The following is a 25,413-nucleotide window of genomic DNA, read 5'->3' on the forward strand; positions in this document are numbered from 1 at the left end:
TTCAGAGCAGGTTGTGTATACCTTGCCTTAATAGATTACACTTAATTTAGTACAATACAGCACGTCAAGCTTTAAAAATGCAAAATACACTTAATACAGAATTTGATTCCTCTGCTTTGCCTTAAAGAGGTCAGCGAAGAGTCCATTAAACAGCCAGTATTTTCTAGTTATTGGAGCTGATCCCTCTCTTTTCCTGATGTCAGGAGAACACAACTGAGGTGTCACCACACAGAGCCCTTCCCCAGTCAAGACCCTTTCCCCTTCTGTTCTCCCATAGAAAGGGCAGTTTTCTGTTACTGTGCTCCATCTTGATCGGCTTTGATCTTACGCTAGTCCCACTGCAGAAAGCTCGAATTCTTCTTAAGAGTGGCCTGCCCCTCTTAATATCCCTTTAGAGAGGCCCTCAATCCAAAACACTTGATGATCTAAGCTTTTTACAAGTCTGTTTTCTGTTATAAACAGCAAGGACGAGGCCATTTTAGTTGCTTGCAAGAGGTTGATGCTGAGTCTGCGCCGTGCCGACTCTCTCCGATCTAAATTCTCTAAACATTAGCTTATCAATCTGTGAGTCCAATGGGTTGAGTGCCAACAGAAGTGGATCCGATTTGGCATGGAGAGGTTCTACCAACTCTCGCAGTGTATTAGCCTAATATGATAAAGCAGTGATAACAATATGATGAAAGACCTGCGAGTGTCATTATTTCCAAAGCATATTAGTATTTGTATTAGAAATACCATCATGCAATACCCATGAAGAGAAAATAGAATAATATGGCTAGAATTGCATATGGTTTTAATACCATGATGTTTTTCTGTTGGCATGCAAGTCTACTTGGCCATAAATAGGATACTTTTTGCTTTAAGCTTGGTTGTTTGGAAATGCGAATTGTCCAATGATACACAATAACATACAGTGCAGATAAGTCTCTTCCCACCTCTAAACTTGCATATGTACATCTACAATTTTAATCAGAAAAGCTTATGTTAAAAGTATTCTCCATACACATGTAAAATGACCAGTCTTTGATGAAAATTAAAATGTATTCCTATACAAGAGCTTTCCTCAGGTTCATCCAATCAAGTATGAGAAAACATTTTTCTGATCTTCTGCTCAAAAGGCTATCTGACCACCTCAATGTATTTATGCTACCATGTCCTAATCAGTGAGAGAGTAGAATAGCTTAGCTAGTATCACTCTGATAAGGAGGTTATATGCTGAACAATACAAAGTTGAAGAGAAATGAAAAGCTGTAACAGAGTAAATGCAATGAAAGGGTGACTTTACAATTGAGAATTAGCCACATGCCCAGGAGTTAAGAAACTGGAAGAGACAGAAGTTTCTGGATTCCCTAAGAAACTAAGAAAAATTTGCATAAAATAAACTGAAGTGATTTTTAGCTCACTTTATTATGGATCTGGAGGAATCCAAATATCATCAGCATACACAAATCAGCACTCAGTAGCCTAGAGATTTGTATCTGTAATATTTTATAGTATTCCTGAGTTATATTAAGAAGGAACAAAGTTACATTAAGGAGGAACATTGAGAGAGGGAACAAAGAATGCAGGAAGGGCCATGTTATGTTGCTCATAACACTGGTATCTAGAAAGTGAGATGCAGTATAGTTAAAAATCAGAACTATTTTTTTAGTAATGTCATACTCTTTATAGAAAAGGGGCTAGAAATTAAGTAATCTTAATACATAGGTCAAATAAAACAAAACACAGCACTTCATTTTAAAGAATATTTAGTATTGGAATGCTCTCTCTAGCACTTACCATTTTGTTTCATAAAGTCATGGAGTTTGAAGTGGCAAAATCAGAGGTAATCTAATCTTGGGCACAAGGTCATTTTTTAGTTTAAGCTATTCTTAATTTATCTGTGCAATGCAAACATTTTTCAAGTTGCTGTTTTGAATATATCCCTCATTTCCCCATAGAAACATTATATGAGTGGTATTATTTCTAGTGCATTCTTTAATGCCCATCTACCCCATACTAACCTGAATGGCAGCCCTGGTAACAAAGTCACTCTTAGTTATATTTATAACACTGTTTCAATAAGATTGCTGAATTATACCCCAAGATATGGTAATTACCTTCTCAGTTTAATGTTCCAGCAGAGTGAAGGATAGTGGGTAGTGGTGGGGAATGACAATTTCAAAACAGTTACAGTTAGCTACCAGTCTGTGTATATTAGGGTAAGAGAAGATTACTCCCAGGGTATGTGTAGTGGTCAGTATCATTACCTATGGAATCTCAAGGGTAAGGAGGGGATGTGCCTGTTAAACACAGATTTCTGGGTCTTACACTTTATCTACTGAATCAGAGTTCTGGGTATGGAACACAGGGATCTGCATTTTAAATAAACAACCTAGGCAATTCTTGTGCCCATTGCAGTTGGAGACCCTCTGTGTTAGGCTAGTCACATTGGGATGGATGAGCTATACAGTAGTTAAGGCTGTTTGGAGTACTGTCAATTTTTTGTACTACATATGCAAGTACCTTCTAAGTCAGAAGACCTGAGGTTGGGGACTTCACATAGCATTTTATTTGTAGTCCCCTCACCAAGCCCAAACAATTCCAATGTTTTTCTGAGGAATCTGATGGAAATATCTTGGTCTACTACTATGGCAAAATCAGTGACCTTGGTAAAGTACTTGAATAAATTCTCTATTCTTTTGTGTAGTGTTATTAAATAGTTCATATTTATTTTTGAGGCAAAGGGAAGGCCTCCAAAGATACTCTGAGACCCAAATGCAGTGAATCAACTGTATATCTTGGTGTGAACATTATAAATCTAAAGTATGAACGCACTGGCTAGCCAGGTAGAACACAGGCAAGGGCACAAAAAGCTGCTGGTATGTGGTTAATTCATAAGAAATCTCTAAAACAAAACTAATTAATGATGAGACTACTCCATGAAGGTCTACCTTTGACTTCTGTGAATTTCACCATTTATTTGTCTTTAACTTTTTGTAGGTTACTTTCTGATCCTTAATAGTCTCTTCTCTCTCCCTTTGTATTTTCTTTGGGCTTTCAATCTTTCTCAATTGTATCCAAGCCCCTATTTCCACCCTTCTCCTTTGTATGAAGTGCTACAAAACGTCTGTGGAAAATTGGAAGTATGAGTTTGAGTATAAAAATTTTTTGCACAGTATGTGTAATGTGTATTTTGAAAAAACTATGCCTAGATTTCATTTTTTACACCAAAGCAAAATCACACTTTTAATTTCATTTTCCCACATACTTTTTGAAGTACTGTCATAGCTGACAACTTTATTTATCCCCAGATAATCAAAATACTCAAACCAGTTAAAATTATTTATTACAGTGTCAGACTAATTTTATTCATTTTCCCAAAAGACAAGTGGAAATCATATATTCCTTTAAAATGGCAGCAAAAATTTTATTTTATGACTGTTAATTGTTTATTTTCTTCTGGCTGATGTCCTAACTGTAAACACATTCCCTATTGCTGCTATTAAAATAACATCACTATTTACCAAAATTTTAATCAATTATATTTTGAAACAACAGCAACATATCTATGTTACCCCAAAGGAAATCAGTAATGTTTCTGTTTAGCACATTACTTAACAAATCATTATTAAGCTTCTACTCATCACTGAAACTTCTAATTATGAAGCCACCAGCCTAGCTGGATAAGAAACAGATCTGGTTTCCCTATTACTACACCCCTGGAGATCTGAATGATGAAGCCAGATGAAATGCAACCACATATAGAATGATTTATTCTAATGTGGATCTGTATCTCAAGTTGTTTGAGACACAGATTTAATTCACATAGGACATTTTGAGAAAGATGTTTCTTTTCCTTTGTGTTTTATGAATTAGAAAGTACCCTACTAGGGACCACACCAATCACAGGCAAAAATATAAATTCTGCAAATATAAGTTTTAAAAATATAACCTGTCTTCTAATAATGTACCTGGTAAGGAAGAGTCACAATTCTTTAAACAAATGCCTGTGAATTAGATTATAGAGTGGGGAAGGGGGAAGGCACAAAATTGGCAAGATGATGATTGTGAATACAAAATAGGTGAAAAAGGTCTTCCTTAATGAATGAAAGAGCTCACCACACTTAAAAATGGAAATTAGAAGTACCTGAAAAATATGAGCACTTGAACAAAGATTTCTACTTCTGTCTGAGTTATTAACAAGTACTCCCATCCATTACTCAGTTTTATTTTTGTTGAGCTTGTGGACAAATTTAAGGGCAAAAGCCACAAGACTACTTGTCTTAAGCTGCTTGCAAATAAATAACAAAGGTCACTGATAGCAGACATCTAAGCCTACCAGCAGCAACATATGTAGATCTCCTTGAAGAGTGGAACTGTAATATCATGAAGTGACAGTGATGATAACTTTTTTCTTTTCTTTTTTGCTAGGCGGAGTTAGATAGCGAGCGAGAGAGAGAGAGAGTGAGTGAGTGAGTGAGAGTGAGTTATGGACAGTGAGAGAGAGAGAGAGAGAAAGGTCTTCCTTCCATTGGTTCATTCCCCTAATGGTCGCTATGGCCGGCGCTTCGCTGATTCAAAGCCAGGAGTCGGGTGCTTCCTCCCAGTCTCCCATGCGGGTGCAGGGACTCAAGGACTTGGGCCATCCTCCACTGCCCTCCTGGGCCACAGCAGAGAGCTGGACTGGAAGAGGAGCTACCGGGACTAGAACCCAGCGCCCCAACTGGGACTAGAACCCGGGGTGCCAGCACCGCAGGTGGAGGATTAGCCTAGTGAGCCACGGCACCAGCCTGATGATCACTTTTTTTCAATGTATGTTTGGAAATAGTGGGTTTATAATGTGGATCAGAACCTTAACACCAAAAGTGACTTGTTACTTGTGGCTTGAGTGCTATTTGTCCAAATTCTGAGGATCTATTTCCTTGTAAAAAGTTGAGTTACAAAAGACAGGACACTTTATTTTAAAAATGTGTTTGCTCATTTTTTTTGTTTAGTGCAAAGGGGGAAAAGTTGGAATATCTATTTTTATGAACAACGAGCAAAATTTTCATGACAAAGTATTCTTTTTAAAAATAAATTTGGAGTTGGCATTGTAGCACAGTGGATTTATCTGCCACTTGTGATGCTGGCTTCCCATATGAGTGCCGGTTCCAGTCTGGCCACCCTACTTCTGATCCAGCTCCCTGGGAGGGCAGCAGAAGATGGCCCAAGTACTTGGGCCCCTGCTACCCACATGGGAGATCCAGATGAATCTCCTGGCTTTGGCCTGGCCCGGCCCCGGCTATTGTGGCCATTTGGAGAGTGAATCAGTGGAAGGAAGATTCTATCTCTGTAACCTTTCAAATAAATAAATAAATATTTAAAAAAAATAAAGTAATAAGGGACTGGCTTGTGTCCCAATGGGCTTAGCCACTGCCTCCTACATCAACATCCTATATTGGGGTGATGGTTTGAATCTCATCTGCTTTGCTTCCCATCCAGCTCACTGCTAATGCACCTAGGAAGGCAGCCAAGATGGCCTAAGAACTTGGACCCCTGTCTCCCACATGGGAGACTCATTTGGAGTTCCCAGCTCCTAGCTTTGGCCTGGCACAGCCCTGACCATTGTGTCAATTTAGGGAGTGAACCAGTGGATGGAAGATCTTTCTCTGTCTGTCTTGCTCTACCATTCTGCCTTTCAAATAAGTAAGTCTTTAAAAAATAACAAAAAAATTAGTAAAAAGTCACAAAGTTTGTTCTTAAAATTATAGCACTAGGCCGGTGTCGTGGCTCACTAGGCTAATCCTCCACCTGTGGCGCTGGCACCCCGGGTTCTAGTCCCAGATGGGGTGCCGGATTCTGTCCCGGTTGCTCCTCTTCCAGTCCAGCTCTCTGCTGTGGCCCGGGAGTGCAGTGGAGGATGGCCCAAGTGCTTGGGCCCTACACCTGCATGGGAGACTAGGAGGAAGCACCCGACTCCTGGCTTCGGATCAGCGGCCATTGAGGGGTGAACCAATGGAAAAAGGAAGACCTTTCGCTCTGTCTCTCTCTCTCTCTCTGTCCACTTTGGCTGTCAAAAAAAATTATAGCACTAGTGGAGCTCTTAATGATCAATTCCAAGTAAAATAAAATACTTGATAAATCTAGCTGCAAAACAGAAAAAGAAATAGTTTTCAGATAACTCTAACGTTCCTCTAAATTGCCAAGTCACAATTCTATCCTGTCTGCATTTCATCTTAACGTATCTACTGTTTTACTATGACCTTAAAGTGCACTTATGAGTCAATTAGTTACCCCTCAGTATACCACATAGGTCAGGTTTTGCTATCTGCATTAAAAATAAACCTCTGTCTGAAATAAGGGCAGACATAAAGTACCCTCTAAATGAAGGTTATATAGGCAGCAACTGTACAACTCCTGCCCAATTCTTTCTTAAAATTTTATAGCTAAGAATTATCTACTTTATTTGATCCCTCCATCCTCATTCATTCATATTTTTAAGTATTCCTAAAAATTTTATTTTGAGATTTTTTTTTAAAAAGAATCATATTGAACTCGAATGAGACAACTTTATAAAAATCATCATTCTTGGTAAGGTTTTCTCTTTCAGCAAGGTGAGTAGATGGCTGTCTATTGATAGATTGGATTGGTTTTGAAACCTGTTTCATGACTATTTATTATTTTGAAGTAATCTCCTTAAAGTTCTCAGTTCCTGTGAAATAGCTACAGGGCTAACATAGCTGATGCCTGAGATATGAACCCACTATAGAAAACTACTCGTAGACTTTCTAACCCCGTATTCGTTAGAGGTGAAAAATACAGGTTTTTAACTTATGAGAACTTTCAATCTCAAGTCACCTTATACTTGTATATAAAAAACGTAATTAGGTAGATCATATTTGGTCCGGATGCTAATCCTTGTGAAGTAAGTCAGTGATGAGAGCTGCCTGTGTGGTGAATAAGAGTCACACAACACTTCATCTGTGGCTGTGTCTAGTCCGCCAAAATTAAAAGGCAAACTAGGACCAACTATCTAAATCGTTTTCTTGCCTACTTTGGTCTTCTTCAGTCCTACTAGGAGATTCTCTTTTCTACTTAGCACTTTGAAAAGCAGCCCCAACCTTAGCTGAACCTTGATTCACTTATGTGACTGGGTGGTAAAACTGTCTTCAAAACACTGATACACTTCCAAGCTGTTTTCCCCATCACATTTGACTTGATTTCTCCAAATTAGTATGATTACTCCACTGGAATCTACTCCAAGTAAACAAGACTTTGCCCTTACATCCTTTTGCAAGGATGCTGATCAGCTAACTTGAACTGGGGTCAGTAAATTCTGGTGCTATACAAATTATGCTTTTACTGACCAGCTTCTTTAGGAAGCTGTCAGTGACACAATTTTCTAAATCTTGAAAATTCGATTTAAAATAAGTTTGGATACTATCTTTCAAGTATTGCCATCTTGATTTTGGCAGGATTATTATTATTTTTAAAGAATATCATTCGGGGGCTGGTGCCGTGGCGCAGTAAGTTAATCCTCCGCCCGCAGCGCCGGCATCCCATATGGGCGTCAGTTTGAGACCCGGCTGCTTCTCTTCCAATCCAGCTCTCTGCTGTGGCCTGGGAAAGCAGTGGAGGATGGCCCAAGTCCTTGGGCCCCTGCACCCACGTGGGAGACCCGGAGAAAGCTCCTGGCTACTGGCTTCAGATCAGTGCAGCTCCGGCCGTTGCAGCCATTTGGGGAGTGAACCAACGGAAGGAGGACCTTTCTGTCTCTCCCACTCACTGTCTGTAACTCTACCTCTCAAATAAATAAATAAAAACTCTTTTAAAAAATAAAGAATATCATTCAGTTCCAGCTCTAACATCATGACATCCCCAGAATAAATGAAGGGCAAAAAACAGGTATTGATCTGCAAATCAAGTGAGATACTAGGCAGAGTGTTTGTCACAGTGGTTAAGAGATGCCCACATCACATAGTAGACAGAGTGCCTGGTTGAGTCCTGGTTCTCTTGATTGCAGCTTCCTAATAGCTTGCAGCCTTGGAGGCAACAGTTGATGGCCCATGTAGTTGGGCTTCTGCCACCCACCTCAGAGACTTAGATTGGAGTTCCTAGCTCCTGGCTTTAGCCTGGTCCAGCCCCAGCTGTTGTGGGCATTTGCAGAGTTAAAGTGGATGGGAGCTCTTGGTCTTTCTCTTTGCTTTTCAAATAAATATAATAAAAATGTAAAAAAAAAAGCAAATGGAATACTAATTTATTTTCAACAAGATCACAACAGGTGGTTGTGCATGTATTGGGGGCTGGGAGTAGGGTAAGAAAAGGAATGATTTCTATGTTAAAACTTTAGACATTTTTTCCTCTCATGCTGTAACATTGTTTGTGAATGTAGATTCTTGGAATGATGTTCTGCTTACTGTTTCTGAGCTTGCAATATTACCCAAAACTGGCAATAAGCTCCTTGGCATACCAGATGGGCAGTTGGGATCATTTTCTCATTAACAACTCTGTCAAGGAGGAGTTGCTTTGGGGCACTGCCAATTGAATTTAATGACAACTAAAAATATCTTCCCCAGCAAAGAAAGGGCCAAGAAAGATAAGAAGAAATTCAAGAGATGTGTGCTAAAACCGAAAACTATATCTTGATAATTCTTTATCATTAGTATTTTTTTCTTTACCCCAAATTTGTTATAAATCTAATCTCTCATCTTAATGGCATTTACACATACCTTATACTTTTCCAATCTGTAATAATGACATCACAGACTATTCTCATTAATCTCCATTGTTAAAGTCATCTACTTGGGGCTGGTGCTGTGGCATAGGGGGTAAAGCCGCCTCCTGTAGTGCTGGCATCCCATATGGGCACCAGTTTGAGAGCCGGCTGCTCAACTTCTGATCCAGCTCTCTGCTATGGCCTGGGAAAGCAGCAGAAGATGGCCCAAGTCCTTGGGCCCCTGCACCCGTATGGGAGACCCAGAAGAAACTCCTGGCTCCTGGCTTCGGACTGGCTCAGCTCTGGCCCTTGTGGCCAATTGGGGAGTGAACCAGTGGATGGAAGACCTCTCTCTCTGGCTCTTCTTCTCTCTGTTTAATTCTTTCAAATAAAATAAATAAATCTTTTTAAAAAGTCCTCTGTTTTATACTTATAGGTGTTCAAAATGTATTGTGAGCATGACAAAAAGAAAAACATTCATCTGGTGAAAATCACCATAAAAGCATGTTTGTAAGAAATACAGCACAGAAGTAAAAACAAATCAGCACAAACTGTTACCTTAACTAAAAACTCAGAGTACTGAATATTCACTCATGTTCAATCTTAGCAGATTCGGACATCATTGGTTATTAACTTTTATGTGGCAAACATCTTACATTTGGGATATAAAACTACTGAATCTAAGAACATATGAAGAATATGCTTTTAACAAATGTTCTTATATGAGTTACATTTTCCTCCGTGATAAAATTGTGACACTGTCCTTTGAAAGAGAGTTTTACCAAAGAGTTAGCAATATGCTGACTCAGTGTTCTTAAGGAAAAATACAAATGACTTTTTAGCTACTCCAAAAGGTTTCCAGCTAATATCTGTATTTAACATTTAGCATCACATATTGAACTGTACACTCACCAGTACAATTATAGAAAACTAGTATCATAGAGGAACTTCATTAGAGTTGAGTGTTTCTTCTGTAAAATCCAAATATTGGAAATGTTATGAGGTTCTCTGTATGTTGCAACTTACTTGGATCCATGGCAAGGAATTGTTATTTTGATTCTGCTAGGATCAAAACAAAAATCATTACTTTATTAATAAATGTGGGGATCAGCATTGTGGTGCTACAGGTAATGCTATCACCTGCAATGCCGGCATCCCATAAGAGTACTGGTTTGAGTCCCTTCTGCTTTCCCACTTTCAATCAAGCTCCCTGCTAATGCATCTGAGAAAGCAGCAGAAGATGGCCCAAGTCCTTGGCCCTTGCCCTCTGCATGGGAGAACCAGATGAAGCTCCTGGCTGGCTTTGGCCTGGCCCAGGTCTGGCCATTTTGGTCATTCTGAGAGTGAGCCAACAGATGGAAGATCTCTTTCTCTATGTCTGTCCCTTTTTCTTACTTTACCTTTCAAGTAAATTAAAAAAAATTTAACAACTCACAAATTTGTTTCCCATCTGTAAATCAATTAATAGTCAGCTCCATTATTGTGCTATCTTATCCATAAATTTTAACTGAAAAGTGATCCTTGTTAAATTTAAGAGTGGAAAAAGAGAGGGAGGAGATGTACAATTTGAGACATGCACAATCAGACTTGCCCCAAATGATGGAGTTAGAAATGTACCAGGGGATTCCAATACAATCCCATCAAGGTGGCATGTACCAATGCCATCTCACTAGTCCAGGTGATCAATTTCAGTTCACAATTGATGGCTCTGATAGGTCTAAGAATCAAAGGGATCACACAAACAAGACAAGTGTCTGCTAATACTAACTGATAGAATCAAAAAGGGGGGGGAAGATCCAACATAAAACATTTTTTAATAAAGAAAAATTCCATATTTCAATAAAATAAGGAATTTAAAAAATTCCTACATATTATATTTGTTTTATTAATCAAGGACCATGTTGCCTTCCCTAGAATGAAAAAACACATTAATTAAGTAGGTATACCATCTTAATTCACTTTGTAGGGCTGTGCAGATCAAGGGGTGAATCTGGGAAATCCAAGTTCCACTAATAACCTTACCATCTCCTTTGACTCATGTCACTTTTGTGGGGGCAGCAGAACAATCCTATCAGCTATAGAGTAATCAGTATGTCCATAATGAATGTCATCAAAGAACTCTGTGGATGTCTGTGATTCTATATACACTCACCCTAGCATAACAAAGATATACACATACACACAGACACACACATAAACACGTTATAATAGACAGTACTGTACAGGTCTGTATGATCTTCCATAGATAATCCATCTACATGTGCTGTAACTGAATTTACTGTGATCAACTGTATCAGTTCTTCTTTGTTAAGTTTACGTATACATTTGGTCAAGGTTCTAAAACAACTTTTCTCATACTGATTTTAAGTGAAGAACTACCCTAAAAGATACCAACATTGGATTTAAAAATGAATTTAGAAAATCCCAAGTAAAATTGAAAGCACCCATTTTAAGATCAACATCAAGGGGCTGGCGCCGTGGCTCAGTGGGTTAATCCTCTGCCTGCAGTGCCGACATCCTGTGTGGGTGCCGGTTCTGGTTCCAGCTGCTCCTCTTCCGATGCAGCTCTCTGCTGTGGCCTGAGAAAGCAGTGGAGGATGGCCCAAGTGCTTGGGCCCCTGCACCCGCATGGGAGATCAGGAAGAAACTCCTGGCGTAGCTTTAGCCATTGAGGCCATTTGGTGAGTGAATCAATGGAAGGAAGACCTTTCTCTCTGTCTCTCCCTCTCACTGTCTGTAACTCTACCTCTCAAATAAATAAATAAAATCTTAAAAAAAAAAAGATCACCATCAAACGGGCATTAAATTTGTTTACTACTATTTGGGAATGCTGCCACGTAATTTGAAATGAGACATTATTCTCTAATAATTGACTGTGTAGCATATGCCTCATAAGTACGCACAAAACCAGAACTGGACCAAAGAAAATGTCATGATGACATTTTTGTTATTCCTTATTGTAAATCTTCAGCATAGTACTGGAAAGCCTGTTTTCTCTTTATGGAAAATCAATAAATACTTCAAAACAGAAGCAGGAACTCTTCTTAACAAAACAATATACTTTAATTATAGAAGGCCTTGGGAACCAAGGCCTTAGTTTTAGCCATACTAGGTATGGTTTCAGATCTTAATTGTGTGGGCAGATCTGGTTTCTATGGTGATGAAAAAGATAGCCTAAGAAGTGGAAAGAACTGTGGTACAGTACTTCCCATAGAAACAGTCAAGCTGAAATCAAATGCAGTTTCTGTATTTAGCATGGACTAAGCCTGAAGCTCCAGTGAATTGGTACCTTAATTTAGGAGTTACCATGGCAACTTCCCAAGAAAAGTGGGATACAGATACCCACATTAAATTATTACTAAGATATTAAATCAAAAGGCAAAATATAGGGGCCAGCGCTGTGGCATAGCTGCTAAAGCTGCTGCCTGTGGCGCCATCATCATATTCGGGTGGTTCTTCAAGTCCTGGCAGCTCCACTTCCCATCCAGCTCCCTGCTATTGCACCTGGAAAAGCAGTGGAAGATGGCCCAAATCCCTGAGCCCCAGCACCCACATGGGAGACCTGGAAGAAGCTCCTGGCTCCTGGCTTCAAATCAACCCAGCTCTGGCCGGCCGGTGTAGCCATCTGGGGAGTAAACTAGTAGATGGAAGATCTTGCTCACTCTATCTCCGCCTTTCAAGTAAATAAATAAAATCTTTAAAAGAAAGAAAAAATAGAAAATGCTGCTTCCTTAAAAAAAAGCCAAAATACATGGGTTAAAAGCAAGAATTTATTCATTAGTTATGAATTTGGTTTTACTGAGAGCTTGTTTGGAGGTTCCAGCAGAGGAGCGCAGAATAGCGCTGCTCCTCTGGTGGGAAAGGCTGTCCCCTTCAACCGAGCCTGCAGGTCGGGAGCGACGCACATGCAGCTGTGAGCAAGGAAGGGGCCAGAGCAGCTGAATCAACCCTGCTGATCAATGGGGTGACAGATGCTGCAGCTAGATTGCACTCACACCCGGATTTGGTTTTCTTAAGAAAAGTTTACTGGAGAAATTGCTATTTTTTTGTTGTTGTTGTTTTTTTGCAAAGTACCATCTAATCTAATTAGTATTCCTTTTTAAATAATCCTAAGAAATAGCTTTTACTCTTTTTTAAACATAGTACAAATATTCTGAAGGCAGATCAATTTAGCCCGTGAGTTTACTAATCATGATTATGACACTAATATTTATATTTTGCTTTCTACTTTATAAAATGCAACACTCTTCAAAGGTTCATTGGAAATGTGCATTAATTTTCAATTCCATTCTTCTATAAACTTTTTCAAGTACCCTTGTATTTTTATATGTAATATCCTGAAAAAAGATACAGAAAATGTGAAAATTTTCACTAGAGTTTACTTTGGTAATGAGTTTTTACTTTATACTACATACTATGGGTGAGAAATTAGAAGCTGAGAAGAGATTAAAGCATGAATATTGTATCCTATAATAGTTCTTTGTGGGTCCCATGAACTGACCATTTGAATTTGGAAGAGGTAATAGGAAGTAATATTTACCATGTAAGAATGCGCAGTAACCTACAATATAACAGATTTGGCATGTTAGTACACTGTTAAGAACAGTTATATAATTTAATTTTACTCCTAAATCTTCTTTCTTCTACTCCCTAAATCATAAATATATAGGAGGAAAAGATATGGATTGTTTCTAAGAAAATGGATAAAGCGTAACTTGGAAGGTGAAATTGAAATAATAACTTTATCTACCACTTGTACTATATTTCAAATTGCTCTCCAGACTTGGGAAATAGTCTTTTAAAAAAAATCCTAATATTAACAAATTTACTATAAGAGGCATCATGTCAAAATTCAAAATACTAAGAGTTCTGACTTAAGTGGTGGAACTAACTCTTTATACATATCATGCACATGATTTTTAAATGATGGTGAGTTAAAATTGCAAAGTTCATTAATCACAATTTTTAATAATAAAAGGAAAATTGCTATAAATGTGATTGCAAGATCAGAGTAAGGCTTTTGCTTTACTTGATGGAGCACAGCAATAGTGATCATGACCTGCCGTAAAAAATAAAAAAAATTGTAGTTCCTTTTTTACAAATGTAATATGCTCTGATACACAGAAGAAAATAACTGAAAAGAAAAATTTTTCTTTTAACCTGAATAAAAGGTATAGTTCTGAGGGGGCAATATGTAGTTGAGAGTGCTCACTTTGCTGTCAGAGTGTCTTAGACTGAATCACAGATCTGGTATTAACTAGGTGGGAGTCCTGGATCATGTTATTTAAACTCAGTTTTGTCATCTAGATGATGAGGATAATAACTGTATTTACCTTACAAGGTTGTTTTGGGGATTAAATGATTTATATAATGCAAAGACCTTAGAATAATGCCCAACCCATTGTAAGCACTCATTAAGAAAGTATGAGCTATTATTTGCAATAGATTAATGTGTTCAACAAACCTACAAAACTTAAAGTATATCATACTATAGATATTTTGGCTTTACTTTACGGAAGGCAATTCTATTTTTAGTATTTTTCCATGTGGAAAAACATCTTCTCTCTATATGTGAGAAAAGAATGAAAGAATCAGATTGATAGGCTTGCCTGGCTTTGCAGATTGCATTTCAAATCCAGGCTATGCAGCATGCTTTTATAAAAAAAAATCAATTGCTGAAATTTCTTTAACAGATGGATGTAGTCCACAGCAAGAGAGAGAGGTTTCCTGAGACAAAAGTAAAAGAGGGACAAATTCATATAATTTTATCATTCCATTCAGAGTACCCTTGACATCAAATTTAAAATTATTTTATTCAAAGACTGATTAGTTAATGATGTTGTAAACCTGAATTAAATGAGTTGAGATTTGCTTTAGAATGAAGGTAGCAAGTTGAAACATCTTAAATTTTCACTTCATATGTTCATTGACTATACTTTACTAGATTGAACCATGTAATAAATTCTATTAATATAAATGGGATTTATCTTACATATTAATTGTTGTTTCCCTTTGAGACAACTTACTTTATACATTAATGTGGCAGTGTTCCAAGGCTTTTATTCCTTCAAGATGTACACATAAAAGGGGATACTGAAGAGATGTTTTGAAATGAGTGCCCTCTAAGTTGGATTCTTGCTGTCACATCTAAAAACATCACACATTTGGGCTTGTCATGGTGAACCATGTAACTTCAGAAGTATTATAGCTCTCTCTGTTTGTAGCTTCCTCTGTTAGCATCTCTTCCACTATATCTAATCTTTGATCTCATCAATAACCCAGCCTCCTCTGGAATTCATTTCTTTACCCAATCTGAACTCCTCTGACTAGACCCCTCAGTTCTCTTACTCTCTTAGATATGTCTTACATATGTATTTTGTTTCTCCTTTGTTTCTCCTACTTGGCAAATGAAAATGGCTAGGGAAAAAATAATATGTCCGCATGATTGGTACAATTTTAATTTTGTGTTTTCTGACTTCAGTGCACTCAAGGCTACTTGGCAGACTTATTATTATTGCTCAGTTAGCTCAATATTAGCTATTCCTCAATAGCTAATTCTGCACTGGGGTATCCCAAGCTTCCATTATATTCTTCAAGACCTACTTTCTACCTGAGGATATTTCCCTGAGAAGATAATATTTGCCTCCAAATTTGCAGAGGGGGCATCATATTTCTCATCTGGATTGCTGAAACAGTTTTCTAACTGGTCTCAGACACTAGGGAGGCCACACCAATATACCTACACTGCCACAGAGCAATCTTTCTGAAATTTACATTTGATTATATCATCTCAGTACTGAAATCTGCATAAGCTCTCTATTATGTTCCTCAAGATATTATGTTCCATCAAGTTCCTGCGCTATGGTGCAGGTTAACACCCTGGCCTGAAGCACCAGCATCCCATATGGGCCCCTATTCGAGACCTGGCTGCTCCACTTCCAATCTAGTTTTCTGGTATGGCCTGGGAAAGCAGTAGAAGATGGCCCAAGTCCTTGGGCCCCTGCACCCACGTGGGAGACCCGGAAGAAGCTCCTGGCTCCTGGTTTCGGATCGGCACAGCTCCAGCCGTTGCGGCCAATTGGGGAGTGAACCAGCAGATGGAAGATCTCCCCCTCCCTCCCTCCCTCCCTCCCTCCTTCCCTCTCTCTCTCTCTATTCTGCCTCTCCTCTTTCTGTGTAACTTTCAAATAAATAAATAAATCTTAAAAAAAAGATAAAATCTAAACCTCTGGATAGGATCTTCATTATTTAGTTCTAACACAATTCATTATCTCATTTTATTTCATCTATGCCATTTTTCCCAATTATTCTTCAAGAAATAGCTTTGATGATGCTATTTTTTAAAGCACCTATAATGGATCCTTCTTTTCTTTTCCATCCAAGGTTAAATGCTATAACCTCTGTGAGGCTATGTCTGATTTTACAAAGTAGAGATAATCAAGACCTCTTAAGTGCTTTCATGTAACATGTTCATCCCTTGAAACAAAATGGGCCATAGTATTAGATTTGGATGCTTCTTTCTCCAATTAGACATTGAAACAATTGATTTGTGATTTTTTTTAATCTTTGATTTTCTGGCTCATAGTAAGTACATTTGTGCCACCTCCATGAATATTACTTGAACTGGATTACATAACCAAAATACATATTTATCCAGTGTGTAAAGTATATGGTAGTATAAGCCTAACACTGAATAAAGAGTTCTATTAAACAATCGTGTAAGACGCTTTACCTTACTAGTTTTTCAATTTAAGTGAGATCTACTTAAAGTCTTTGATGTGAACTATATGGCAGGGGGAGGGGAATCTGTAGGAAGATAGGTCATTGAGGTCAGAAAATGCTATTTCTGGAACTGCTACATCAAGGAAGAATGCTTTTTTCAGGTGTAACTATTGCTAAAGGGGATTTTGAGTGACCCAGATTCTCAAGTTATTCATTTGCATTAATACCAGGAGTAGATGAGGTGAGCCAAAATCTTACTAGAGTCAGAACAAGTTTTTAACTCACATGGCCTATAAATAAACTCTCTAAATGTGCTACTCTGTTGACAGAGGCTGATTAGCAGGAACCACTACTACAAAAATCTTATCTTACCACCATGCCACTTTGGGGAAGTGTTAGAAGGGTTATAGCCAATTTTCTTCCTATGGGGTAACTGCTATGTCTAACACTACGTCCTTGAAACTGATTTTGAAAGGCTAGGCTTCTGTATCACATGGGTCAGGCAAAATACCATTAGCTTCTGTTTTAACATTTGAAAATGCCACATTACATATCCACTCAGTACTTCCATAAAATGTTGAAAATTTGGGGCTAGCACCATGGCATAGTGGGTAAAGCTGCCACCTACAGTGCCAGCATCCTATATGGGTGCCAGTTCGAGTCCTGGCTGCTCCACTTCTGATCCAGCTCCCAGCTATGGCCTGAAAAAGCAGTGGAAGATGGCCCAAGTGCTTGGCCCCCTACACCCATGTAGGAGACCTGGAAGAAGCTCCTGGCTCCTGGTTTCAGATCGGCCCAGCTCTGGCCGTTGTAGCCTTTTGGGGAATGAACCAACAGATGGAAGACCATTCTCTCTCTCTCTCTCTGCCTCTGCCTCTCTCTAATTCTGCCTTTCAAATAAATGAATAAATCTTTTAAAAAATGTTGAAAATTTAACACAAAGAGTAGTCAGGGGTGGGTATTTGGAATAGTGGTTATGCTGCTACATGGGATACCTGCATTCCACATCAGAGTCTTTGATTTCCAATTCTAATTCCGCTTCTGATTTCAGCTTCTTACTAACAGCACCCTGGAAGGCAGCAGGTGATGGGTCAAGTGCATGGGTCTTTGCAACCCAAATGGGAGATCTCATTTGAGTTCCAGGAATCTGGCTTCAGCCTGGCCCAGCCCTGACTGCTGTGAACATTTGGGAACTGAATCTGAAGATATCTGTCTTTCAGATAAATCAAAATAATTAAATAAAAAGGAAAAATGGAAAAAAGAACAAATTTTATCTAGCTACTTAGATAATTTACTCATTCATTCATTTGTGCTTTATTTTTAGAATATGACATGCTTTTATTTTAATAATTTTTGAAAACAGTTATTTTTGATTCTAAATAAGCACTCTCTAATCACTAAAAATTCTGATTTCTTATATCACTGGATCAATTAATTTCTTTCCTAACAGTTCATTTCTTTCAATTAGAGATTATTAAAACATGAGAATTGGTATTATATTTTCCTCCGTCAAGCCTAATGGCTTATTATCACTACACTTTCATTTAATTGGACCATCACAGTTGAACTATGACCTATTGGGAGTAAAATACAAGTACATCAGATATTCTAATAAAGTTCTAATTTTAGAAATTGAACAACGGATAGAATAAAAGTTTTGTTATGTGGATAAATTGCTATCATAATTCTACTTAACTTGAGAACCTACAGAACAAGTCATGACAGAAAACTTAGGGACGGCCTATTTCTTTACATACCAGAAAAAAAAAATTCTAGATTGCTTCGATTTTTAAATCATAAGAATTAAGTCTTTTTTTTTTAAAAAGAAGGTAAGTCATTTATTGAGATCTTCCTTAAGAATCACTGAATGTAGTACATCAAAGAATATGGCTGATCAGGGATAGCACTGGGGTCTAAGAGAAAAAAACTACTAGAATTCCTTGGTACTCTTATTTCCTTGCTCTTATTAGATTCTGCAGGAATGCAAGGTCTGTGGGGCTCCAGCAGTCTACCTTAGCATCTTCTGGTATTGATTGAGGGATACAAGAACAAATGATTAAAAATTTTGCAAACTGTCCTAATGAAGTGCCTAATTTTTATAGTGCTATATCTCCCATTATTTACAAAATAAAAACTGGTGGATCAGTTTCTGTAAAACTCTCTGATGATGAAAAATGTAAAATGATACAACTTATGCTCCAATATTTTCTGCTTAATTAACAAATATATTAATTATAGGATTTAATGCAGTAAATGAAATCAATATATATAAGTAACTGCTGAATGTATTAAAAACTGATATTTTTATGTCTCAAAACTATAAAGAAATGAGTAAAATTTATTTGCCATATAATAGTAGACAACACAGAAAAACTTTTGTGGTACTGTAGTCATGAAGGCGACTAAAAGAAACTCAACCTGAATTGGTTTTTCTCTTCTTTTGTTTTTCTAGTGGTGAGGAGAGCAAAGACATACTTGTGTATGAAACTTAGATTATAAGAAATATGATTTTAAAACTTTAGAAAGACAAGTTTTCAATGATCAGTTTTAATAGATGAAATTCTAGTCATCCAAACATAAAGTGTCCAAATGAGAGAAGGAAAGGAGATGTAACTAATGCTGAGGCAGTTATGTAGAGATTCCTTAGAAAAAACATTTAGGAAAATGCATATAAAAGATAGAATGAGAAGTTACTAGAAATGAGCAAGCAGAAAATAATAACAATTGCTTGTAAGAAGAGTGTCATGAAGGCAATTGTTCTGCTGAGGATTGTGAAAAAAACTGAAGATACAAAGAGCATTTTAAAAAAATTAAGAAAAAATAAAAGTAAATGACAAAAGAAAAGTAGAAACATAAGGCATTTTAGGCTTTTCCTGCAAAGAGAAAAGTATTTAAACTAGGACATTTAAAAAAAAAAAGAAATGCTGGGGGCTGGCACTGTGGCATAGTGGGTAGAACCACTGCCTTATAGAGCTGGTTCAAATCCTGGCTACTCCACTTCTGATCCCACGCCTTGCTAATGTGCCTGGGAAAGCAGTAGAAGATGGCCCAAGTCCTTGGGCTTCTACACCCACGTGGGAGACCTGGATGAGGCTTCTGGCTCCTGGCTTCGTCCTGGCTCAGCCTTGACTATTGTAGCCATTTGGAGAGTGCACCAGCAAATGGAAGGCGGGCTTGCTTGCTCTCTCATTCTCTCTCTCTCTCTCTCTCTCCCCTTCTCTGTAACTGTTTCAAATAAATAAATAAATCTTAAAAAAAAAAAAAGAAGAAGAATGCTTTTGGATACAAGGAACTACTAAGAAGTATTCTGTGGTCCCTCTGAACCTACAGGTTATAATCTCAGCAAATGAATGAACTTTTTGAAAATTACCCTAGGGCTATTGTAAGAATTCCTTGAGTTTTACTGCTTAAAGCTTAAAGGAACAACTGTCTTATTCAAATAATCAACAACAACAAGAAAACCCAGCATGGGTTCTACAACAAACATACTAATAAACCTGATATAAATACATGGTAAAGTTTAGATCAGAATATGATTGGCAAGAATTTCATTTTTAAATTTTGGTTGAAGGATCAACATGGATTCAATGGTAAAAATGCAACAATGTAAACTTTTTTTTTCAATGCTATCTCTAGCATGGGAGATAAGAGTAAAGTCATAGATAGTGTGTCTTACAACAGATGAAATTTTGCAAGACATCCTTATGAATAAAGATACTGTAATATGCACTGAATTATATTATTGTACATCCAGATAAGCACTTTGAATGACTGAATGAAATTAATACACAAAGTTTCATATTGAATATTGCAAGGTCTGTCTTTGGTCCTTTCATCTTTAAAATGTTTTCTTTTAAACTGGGGTTTTCTTCATCACGAAGTCAGTTGAAAAAATAGGAAGGATGCTTTACAACACTAGAAGATTATTTGGTGATAAGCAGGATAATTAGTATCATAAACTATAAAACTGAGATTCCCAACCTTTTAACAGAGTTGAATAGTTCCAAGTGAAATCTAAGAAGTCAAAATTAATCATATATAAATAAAAACAGTTGCATTCAGGTTAAAAAGTAAATAAATGTAGAATGCTATTTATGGCTGGCAATATTAAAACATCGTTTGAGCCACCTGTGAGCAGGTTAAAGCTAACATAATCATGTTAACAGAGGTACAGTGTTTAGATCACTGTAACAGTTCCATTATACTTATCATGGGGACACTAAGTATATAAGATGAGGGTAGACATGATAGTGAGTTATCTAGAACTCTTAAGTATGAAGTTAAGATTTTGTGCATTCAGCTCAAGAATAGATAATACAAATCATATTTAATACCATTCCATTGTAGTTTCCATGTACTTTTTGAAGATTCTTCCTATACATGGATTTCAATAAAATTTTTGTACCCAAATAAACTTATCTTTAATTCTATTTTCATGAACTTTTTGACGTAAAGTCATATTTCTAAAAACCAAATACTGTAATACCAAAGGGATATATCACTGGAGTCTGATTTTTTTTAAAGCCATCAGGTTTACCTTTCCAGCTAACTTCAGAGTCCCTGACTTGTTATTCAGCCTCTTTCTCTCATTTAAAAAAAATATTTATTTATTTATTTTTGAAAGGCAGAATAACAGAAAGAGAAAGAAAGAGCGAGAGAGGGAGAGAGAAGGTGGGAGAAAGAGGGAAAAGGAGGGCAGGAGAAAGAGAGATATCTTTTATTCCCTGGTTCACTGTCACACAACAGCTGGGCCAGGCTGAAGCCAGTAGCCAGGAACTCTGTCTGAGTTTCTCATGTGGGTGGCAGGGATCCAAGTGCTTGGGCCATCATGTGCTGCCTTCCCAGGCACATCAGCAGGGAGCTGGATAGGAAGCAGAGCATGGGGACTCCAACCAACACTCTGATAAAGGGTTACAGGCATCATAGGCTGCAGCTTAAGCTTCTGTGCTATAATGTCAGCCTCTCAGACTTTTTTTTTTTAAACAGCCTGAGAAATGGGGATCTCACTAAACTCACAAGATCAACGATTTCATTTATGGGCAAATGCAACTACTGGAAATTTTTTTCTTATACCAGTCTACAATCAGCCTTCCTGTACCTTCTACATATTATGTTCTCTGGAACTTCAAAGACTATTTAATCTGTCCTTCCACATGACAGTATTTCAAACACTTGCTCTGTATTTTTGCAATTTGCAATTTTCAGATTCACAGTGAGTAGAAAACTTATCAGAAGTCTGCTTTTATATCAATACAAGGAAGAACTTTCTAACTAGGACTATCCAATATGGAACATTTTGGAAGCAACAGATCTGAATCCCTAAAATATTCAAACATAGGCTCGGTAACTTACTCATCAAATATATAAAAGGTGTTTATTTTGTGATATAGAGTGTGAGGATGAACATAAGTGCATAATACTCTAAGTTCTAGGGAGAGAGGTCTATTAAGCATATTTATATATAGCATAACACATTATATGCCTACTTCCAATAAAAAGGTAACATCAATTAAAGATGAACTCTTTGCCTTAATATATTTTAAAATGGATTCTGTACTATTTATCAGAGAGACACCACTAAAAAAAAAATGCTACACCAACAAATAGGAAAAAATTCTCAGTATCACTAGCCATCAGACAAATGCAAATAAAAATGACAACGTATCAGCTCACTCCAGTTAGCATGGCTGTTATCCAAAAGTCAGAAAATAGATGCTGGTAAGGTTATGAAGAAAAGGGTACCCCAATACACTGTTGGTGGGATTGCAAACTAGTCCAGCCATTATGGAAAACAGTATGAAATATCTTCAAAAAACTAAAAATAGATCCGTCATATGACCCAGCTATCTCACTTTTGGAAATATGTCCAAGAGAAATTATATCAGCATATGAATGAGATATGTGCACTCCCACATTTATTGCAGTATTGCTCACAATAGCTAAGATAAGGAGTCAACCTAGTTGTTCATTGGTGGATGACTAGATAAAGAAAACGTGGTATACACACTCACACACTTTTTCACTTTGGCTAAGTGAAATAAGCCAAAGAAAGACAAACTCCACGTTTGTTCTCATAGATGGAAGGCCATATACACATAAATTAAAAATGTGTGGATGACGGCCGGCGCCGCAGCTCACTAGGCTAATCCTCTGCCTTGCGGCGCCGGCACACCGGGTTCTAGTCCCGGTCGGGGCACCGATCCTGTCCTGGTTTCCCCTCTTCCAGGCCAGCTCTCTGCTGTGGCCAGGGAGTGCAGTGGAGGATGGCCCAAGTGCTTGGGCCCTGCACCCCATGGGAGACCAGGAGAAACACCTGGCTCCTGCCATCGGATCAGCGCGGTGCGCCTGCCGCAGCGCGCCTACCGTGGCGGCCATTGGAGGGTGAACCAACGGCAAAAGGAAGACCTTTCTCTCTGTCTTTCTCTCTCACTGTCCACTCTGCCTGTCAAAAAAAAAATGTGTGGATGTCATACGGTTTGACAGATATTTATAAATATTATCGTCATGGAACTATATACCTTATATAATAATACACCCTCTTTCCTCACTTTATCCCTGTCACAAATCTCTTATGTGATATTAATATATCCATTCCTATTCTTAAGAAAAATAGTATATATGCATATTTATGCATATATAATATATACATATGAATCATATATGGCAAAATGTTAAAAATTGTTAAATCTAAATAGAAACAGCCTACAAACTTGAGAAGCATTCAAAGTTAAGTGTAACTTCTCACTTCACTATTCAGCAAAGATATTTATCATTTGTACAATATTAGCTTTGGAGTGGCAAACACTTTTCCCATTTCTAGTGCTGAGGCACAATCCTTCTAATTAAGTTAATAAAAGCCCATAATGAACCTTAGAATCCAAGATGCTAAATCCAGAGAAGGCTGCCCAGCAACTACATAGGATAAAAAAAGACAATAGAGTTTAAAGTGAGGGGTGGGGTTTATTGTCAGAGCGTGCTGAAGGATTGTGTTAAAGCCACCCTGATTCCAAGGTCTCCCTCCTCCACACTTTTTTAAGAACAGGAATGTAAACTCCTGTGCATTGTTGCTGTTACAGAACAAGAAGAAAACAGCATAGATGCTAGGGAACACAAGGCCTAAATTTAACATTTTGTGATAGCAAAGTTATGGGCTATTTTCTATCACCAAAAATTCCAAGGTGTATGATTTAAAATACTCATTTCATAAGTTACAGAATAGATTCTAAATTAGGCCATGGAGTGGTGGTGGGGCAACAACAATGACAAATGTTTAAGGAAAAAAATACAGTGAAAAGAACCAATAAAGTCATGGATGAGAAAATCTGAAGCTCTTAAATGAATAGATCTTAGAATACAAGCCAATATATTCTATAGACAATTTATCAAAAGATAAGCACAGTAAAAATATCTGATTCAAAATCATGGAGGATTACAGATTTTATATGTGAGAGAAAATGAAAAACTCTGTTCAAAATGTTAAAGCTCAAATTTCTCTAAGACAAACTTTCAAAGTACAGTCTAATATTCTGTATTTGGCACTCTAATATTCCTATGTTAATGTTATTTTGATAATCAAACTCCGTAATGGTTATACTATAAAATTAGGAAGTTCCTTCTCTATGAAAGAAATAATAATGTATAGTTAGTATAATATGTCCATTTCATTATTTCGTGAGGTTTGCCAGGGCTAATTCACTGTTTAAGTATTATAATTACTCTCTTTTCCTAAATTCAAATCTTCATAACATCTACCTACAATTATATAACATTTACTGGACGGACTGACAATGTGCTAAACGTTCTCTGTAATTATTTAATCCTCATATAACCTCAAAAAATGTACTTTTACCTTATGATATAATAATGAAGACACTGAGAAATTTAGAGATGTTAAATTAACTATATTAATCATAGCACTAGTATGAGAAAGACTGACAAAGCAAGAATTTGAACTGAGGAATGTCTCCAGGGACTGTACTCTAAGCTAGGACCACTTATTGTTTATAGAAAAACATGCTTATTCATTTCATGAGGCAAATAATTATATAAAATACTATATTTTGCAGTTATTTTCTCTTTTGTATATCCAACACTTGAATAATGCCAAGAGTTTTAAATGAAGTGATGTGATCTGGGGTATGGGTTTGTATACACCTATTAGAAGAGTACAAGGGCCGGCACCACGCATAGTGGGCTAAGCCTCTGCCTGTGGTGCCATTTCTAGTCCTGGGGGCTCCCCTTCTGATCCAGCTCTCTGCTATGGCCTGGGAAAGCAGTAGAAGTTGGCCCAAGTCCTTGGGCCCCTACACCTGTGTGGGAGACTGGGAAGAAGCTCCCAGGCTTCTGCCTTTGGATGGGCCCAGCTCTGGCCGTTGCGTCCATTTGGGGAGTGAACCAGCAGATGGAAGACCTTTCTCTGTCTCCTCCTCTCTCTCTCTCTCTCTTTCCCTAACTCTACCTCTAAAATAAATAAAATCTTAAAAAAAATTTCTAATAAAAAGAGTGTAACCATACTTGAACAATGTATTTGAAGATATAACATATGTAGTAATAGAGCTGCTCTAGCAGAAATAACAAGTAGTTTGGCATGTTTATTTTTTCATGACCATAAAACCAATTAAGGTTAAAATACTCATAATCATTCACTTCCCCTGTAATTTAGACATGGACACATGATGTAACTTGGCCAATGAAATTTGAGGTTAAGTCTAGAGAGATCCAGGCAAAGTATCCCTAGATCTTACAAAAGGGACTAAAGGTAGGACCTACTCTTTTGCTTTTTGTGTGCTGTTTTAGGAGAAGTTATATTTGAGGCTGTTGGCATTACAGAAAGTTAACTGAGAGTCCTGATATTGGAGAGTCAGGAAATCCAACCAAGAACACTCCTACCTGTGAAACACTCCTACCTGTGAACTTTCCTTATTATCTAAGCCAAAAAACAAGGCAGGTGTGATTTAAAATCCAATCTATAACCAATATCAGAATTATAGCTAGACTCTGTATCTAATTATCAA

At 37.5% G+C, this 25,413-nt stretch overlaps 1 protein-coding gene across 6 annotated transcripts in view; it reads right to left on the bottom strand.

The window, feature by feature from the left end:
* Positions 1-25,413, bottom strand: part of CNKSR2 (connector enhancer of kinase suppressor of Ras 2) — a 316,326-nt gene that overhangs the window by 12,345 nt on the left and 278,568 nt on the right. The window contains exon 21 of one of the 6 annotated variants that reach the window (XM_062183977.1): positions 479-646. The exons of 4 other annotated variants lie outside the window; for them this stretch is intronic. In XM_062183977.1, the coding sequence (XP_062039961.1) occupies positions 642-646 (5 nt within the window). In that variant the 3' untranslated portion in view covers positions 479-641. Of the gene's footprint in view, positions 1-478; positions 647-9,680; positions 9,740-25,413 lie in introns of those variants that run through there. One more of the 6 variants, XM_062183976.1, reaches the window with a different exon arrangement.

This window comes from Lepus europaeus, chromosome X, assembly GCF_033115175.1.
Source record: "Lepus europaeus isolate LE1 chromosome X, mLepTim1.pri, whole genome shotgun sequence".
Classification (NCBI taxonomy): domain Eukaryota; kingdom Metazoa; phylum Chordata; class Mammalia; order Lagomorpha; family Leporidae; genus Lepus; species Lepus europaeus.